This window comes from Otolemur garnettii, unplaced genomic scaffold (assembly GCF_000181295.1).
Source record: "Otolemur garnettii isolate 467f Iridium unplaced genomic scaffold, OtoGar3 scaffold00004, whole genome shotgun sequence".
NCBI lineage: Eukaryota > Metazoa > Chordata > Mammalia > Primates > Galagidae > Otolemur > Otolemur garnettii.
In genome coordinates, this window is record NW_003852399.1 from 27898593 (window position 1) to 27904592 (window position 6000).

Sequence of the window (6000 nt, forward strand, 5' to 3'; positions counted from 1 at the left end):
CGTTGTGGCGGGCGCCTGTGGTCCCAGCTACTTGGGAGGCAGAGGCAGGAGACTCGCTTGAGCCCAGGAGTTGGAGGTTGCTGTGAGCTGTAATGCCACGGCACTCTGCCCAGGGGGATAGCTTGAGGCCCTGTCTCAAAAAAAAAAAAAAATCTGGTGGAGAAAAAAACAGTTTTATATTATGTAAGGAATAACATCAAAATTGATATCCCTAGAATACATTATCTTCATTACTTTTCTGCAGTCTTGGTGTTTTCTCCATATCCGAACTGAGTTTTAAACGTAGCTATGATTAGTCTTTTTCAGTGGGAAAAACTTAATTCCCAAGTATTGTGGTTTGTTATATTATCATTTTTATCCTCTTTATGTATTAAGGAGAATAGGCATAAATTAATTACATAAATTTATTTGCATATGAAGAGAAAAGACCATAAAAGCCAGGTGAAAAAGTGAGAGAGACAGATACCTCTATCCTGGAAAGTCAGAATTCTGCAATCTGGAAAGGGATAATTGGGATGCTATACCCCTGGATACACATTCCCATGATTGTAGGGTATATGTTTATGTATTGATTAGGATTACCAAGATATCATTTTTCCCCATCTCACCTATTGTGTTGATTGTGTAATTATAGAAACTTACCTATTAAACTACAGTTAGTTACAGCATAACTTAATTCCCTTTACTTTTTAAAATCTTTGTCAATTGCTCTGTTGGCCCTTTTGTCTTTTTTTATGTGGAAATAAAAATGATAATGGCCTGTATTTATCAAGTGCTAATATATTTGTTTCACTTTTATTGTTATATCTTTCATATCTTTTTAAAGAAAATGATGTTTTTAGTGCTGGTATTTTATCAGGAACTGTTTCATATGCCCCAAAGAGGAGTTAATTCATTGTAGTTAATCACAATGGAGATTTCCTAAGAACATTGGGAATTAATTCTTTTGGTTGGAAAGGATTACTGACTAGGAAAATAGGGATGAAATGAAGGCTTTTTTGGCTTTTGAATTTTGAACTATGTAAATGTATTTATCACTATTAAATTTTAGTATTGAATCATCAGTAATAAGTTAAAGTGGTAAATTGCCTATAAAACATTTTATTTGGAATCTTAATTCCTATCTGAAAAGAGAAATAAAAGTCTTGGCTTTAGTAAGCATTATTTCAAATCACATACTTAAATATTATGGCTTACAGAAGCAAATTGCTATTAGTCATTTTGAGCAGTAGTACTTCCATAAAACTGAAATAAGAAGTAAATCTGGCATGCAGTAGCAAAATTTGAGAATGTGTCTGTTTAACTAGGATAAGTCCTTAGTTTGGTAAAGGGTCAATAATTCAGTCTTTTGGGAGGTTGATGAAAAAATAATAGATAAAATAAAGAATGATGTGCTCAATGAGCTACAATTCAAATAGAGGAAAATTAAGGGGAAGTGAGTACATTAGTAGCAGATGACTTGCTTCCTGAATTGCAGTCTTACTGGAAATCGTAGAACAACTTAAATTTGTTTTTCAGATTTAGAGTCTGATTAAAAGGTAAAGGGATTTGTTTATTTGGTTGTGCTTTTATGATTCTTACTATCTTTTGTATATTTCATTTGTACTAGGCTATTTTTATGATTCCTACAAATCCACCGCCAACATTCAGGAAGCCAGAACTTTGGTCTGATGATTTCACTGATTTTGTTAAAAAGTGCTTAGTGAAGAATCCTGAACAGAGAGCTACTGCAACACAGCTTTTACAGGTTAGTGTTTGTACCTTTAAGGGAAGGTGTTTTCTTCATAATTTTAGCTTTTTGAGATTTCCCAAATTGCTGAGAGTTTCATAACTGATTTCTAAAGATGCAAACCACCCCAGGAAATACAGACCCCAGGAAATACAGAAGGTGTGCATGCATGCATGCATTCATTCATTCTCTCTCTCTCTCTCTCTCTCACACACACACACACATTCATTTTTCTGTTGTCTTTGTCTCATTTTCTGTTTTCCAGGTTCAATATTCTATTTTTTTTCTTTCATTCTTTCTCTCTCTCCCCCGCTTCATTCCTCTTCCTTCTTTTCTTTTCTTTTCTTTTTTTATTATTTATTAGCTATTTCCCCCAACACTGTTTTAAAACAAAATTTGCAGAGGGTTCTTATTTCAGAAATGAGTTCCATAATTACTGTTTTTCATGTTTTCTCTTACATTCCATGACTCTATTCTCCTTTGACTTTTTGTTCCAGTTGTAAGATATGTAAGTATGAGATCCCTGAGCTCCTTGAAAAGATTTTTACATGTTGTAAATACAAATTACAAAATTCCCCAAATGAAGAGTTTCAGGTCCTTGCTCTTAGGTCCCTCTGGAAGAGGATGTTCTCTGATTCTTGGCTCCCAGTGCTAAGAATAAGCGCTGGTGCCTGAGGCTGGAATGATCGTTATCAACATACATTTAGTACAGAACAAAGTACACAAAGTGTAAGGAGAATACTTCTCAAGAGTGCAATGGGTCCCTCTCCCTGAGTGGAGAAGAGAACCTGAATCTGAACCCACACTGTTTTTTACAGGCTAACTAAGCATTTTCTGTTTTTCAGGTTCAATCTTCTTTTTCTTTCGTTTTTTCTCTTCCTTCCCCTTTCATTCCTTTTCCTTCTATAATTAGTCTTTTTCAGTTGGAAAAAACTTAATTCCCAAGTATTGTGATTTGTTGTATTATCATTTTTATCCTCTTAAGGAGATTAGACATGTCAGATATATTATTAGGTTAAGAGTTCTGAAACAATTCTGCTAAGAAAATAAAGGTTCACAAATTCCCATTATAAATACTAGATTAATTTAATTAGCATTAAATTTTAAGGTAATTGACAGGTTGGGGTTATATAACAAAACATTTTTTTCTTTTTTCCTTTTTTTTTTTTGAGACAAAGTATCACTCAATCACCCTGGGTAGAGTACTGCAGTGTTATAGCTCACAGCAATCTCAAACCCTTGGACTCAAACGTTTCTCTTGCCTCAGCCTCCAGAGTAGCTGAGACTACAGGCCTGTACCACCACACCTGCCTTAATTTTTCTATTTTTAGTAGAGATGGGGTCTCACTCTTGCTCAGGCTAGTCTGTCTGGAACTCCTAAGCTCAAGTTATGCACCTGCCTGGGCCTCCCAGAGTCTTAGGATTACATGCATGAGTCACCTACCCCAGCCAACAAAACTTCAATTTTTTTTTTTTTTTTTGAGACGGAGTCTCACTTTGTCACTCTTGGTAGAGTGCTATAGCATCATAGCTCACAGCAATCTCAACTCTTGGGCTCAAGCGATTTTCTTGTCTCAGCCTCCCAAGTACCTGGGACTATAGGCACCAGTCACAATGCCAGGCTATTTTTAGAGACTGGGTCTCCCTCTTGCTCAGTCTGGTCTTGAACCTGTAAACTCAGGCAATCCATTGGCCTAGGCCTCCCAGAGTGCTAGGATTACAGGCATGAGCCACCACCTGGCCTATCATTAAGTGTCTTCCCTGGAACCTTCCTGGAAAACGTGTGAGGCCTTCTAGAAATAGACTTTGTAACCAGAATGTCAGGAGGGTTTTCTTTTTTTAATCTGCCTTAAAATTTAATGCTAATTAAATTAATTTAATATTTATAATGGGAATTTGTGAACCTTTATTTTCCCAGCAGAATTGCTTCAGAACTCTCACCTAATAATATATCTGATATTAACAAAATGATTCTTACTGTTAAATGAGGAAAGGATTTGAAACATGATTTTTGTAAAAAGCGACTTCCTGAAGTGCTATTTTTCATAAAAAGTGATTTGATGTGGGGTCTGGGAAACTCTTAAGTATGTTTGTTGTTATGAAAATTTAACTTAACACTTAATCTCCATGGAAGCCAATTTGTCAGTATCTATCTGAAATAAAAATCCTTATATTCTTTGACCCAGAAATCACACTTCTAAGAATTTAGTCTACAGAAAGATTTAACCATGTTTGAAATGACATATGTCAAAATATTCATAGAACTTTGTAAAAGTAAAAAGATTGGAAAGAACTTAAATATCAACAAATTGGAAACAATCTAAAGTCCACTGAGGAGTGATTTGAGAGAAGCATTGTTAACTAAAAACAATTAATGAGGTTTAGAGTGTGAGAAAAGGAGAACTTTATATCTCATCTTCCAGCGAGAGGCATTATTCCCTTTAGGGATCTCTGTGTTGTGGCTACCAAGTCTCGCCATCCCAGACAGTCCTCCTGCTCTCTGCATTTACTCCAAAGGACTCAAACACTGTCCCCTATTCTCAGGGGAAATGAAAACACCATTTCCTTTCTTTGATGGTGCTCCAATTGTGGTTTAAAACTCCAACAATTTTTTTTAAAATCCCTTCATATAATGAGCCCCTTGTCTAACATAAACGTTACAAATATATTTTTTGTTTGTATTTTTTTTGCCATTTATACATTTTTAAGTTGCATGTGCTAGAATTGTCCTTTTTTTGTTTCACTGCATCAGATTAAATATATAAATACTCTCCTGTAGTATCCTCAAGTTCTTTCCTACTTCCATTTTTTTCTCTTAAACATTTAATACCTTAATCTGTCTGAAATTTACTTTCGTGTTTCTGTGGTAAGGATCTAGGTTAACCTACTAACACTCTCCAAAGCAAGTAATTTTATCTCAGCATAATTTCACTTGTTTTTTTCCTCACTGATTGAAAATGCTATCTTCATAATATGACAGTTTCCTTTATATTATATTCAGTCTCTGGACATTCTTGTTCTTTCTATTCTTATGCTGGTATCATATTCTTTTTAAGCATCCAACAAAAAGGTGTTATTTCAAAAAGGTGTGTGGGTATAAAAGTTTATATTTCAGTTAAATCAATAATTGTTATTCAGATGACTTTTATATTTGTTTATTTATTTATTGCTTACATTATTCTCAGTGGCTAAAATGCAATATTAAAATTCTCCCATGTCTTCCATATCAACCTCTTCTTATGTCTCTATAGTTTTTGTTACATACGATGCTATACTAATATGTGAAGTTTATGTATTTTTAATATTATGTCCTTTATAAATGACTCTTTTCTCACTTATTGCTTTTTGCTTTCACTTTGCTTTTTCTGATCATGTTTTATGTATCTTTTTATATGTAACTGTTTCATTGCCTGCCTCCAACTTTTAACCCATTCTTTTAAGTGTGCTTTATATAGAACGTAAGTTCAGTTTATTTTATATATCTCGTGTAGAAATCATGTAGTTACAATTTATCTTATTAACTAATGAACCTGTCTGTTAGTAATTAACTAAAGAGTTGAAAATTTAATCATTTACTTACATTAGCATGTAATTATATGCTAATATCATCTGTATCACACTGTCATGTTTTACTTTTGCCATCTTGAGTTTTTCTGCATTCTTCTTTATTTTGGTTTCAGTGTTAATTTTACAACTTTTTACTTTAATAAAAAAGCTTTTAAAAATATACATGTGAAGGATAGGTGCAGTGGCTCCCACCTGTAATCTTTGCACTCTGGGAGACTGAGGCAGCGGGTAGATTGCCTGAGTTCAGGAGTTTGAGACCAGCCTGAGCAAGAATGAGACACCATCTCTACTGAAAATAGACAAAAACTGACTGGGCATTGTGGTGGCCACCTGTAGTCCAAGCTACTTAGGAGGCTGAGACAAAAGAGGGTTGCTTGAGCCCAAGAGTCTGAGGTTACTGTGAGCTATGACTCCAGAGCTCTCTAGCATGGGGCAAACGAGGGAAAATGTCTTAAAAATATATATATAGCCTAGCTTTGTGGCTCATGCCTATAATCCCAGCCCTTGGGAGGCTGAGGCGATTGGATTGCCTAAGCTCAGTTCAAGACCAGCCTGAGCAAGAGCAAGACCCTGTCTCTATAAAGTAGCTGGGTATTGTGGCAGGTGCCGATAGAGATAAAAGGATGACTTGAACCCAAGAGTGTGAGGTTGCTGTGAGCTGTGACATCACAGCACTCGACCGAGGGTGACAAAGTAAGACTCTG

General features: G+C 35.2%; 1 protein-coding gene across 1 annotated transcript in view; it reads left to right on the forward strand.

Moving 5' to 3' along the window:
• Window positions 1–6000, forward strand: part of STK3 (serine/threonine kinase 3) — a 276275-nt gene that overhangs the window by 157943 nt on the left and 112332 nt on the right. The window contains exon 7 of the mRNA XM_003782452.3: window positions 1610–1747. Coding sequence (XP_003782500.1) covers window positions 1610–1747 — 138 coding nt within the window. The remainder of the gene's footprint in view (window positions 1–1609; window positions 1748–6000) is intronic.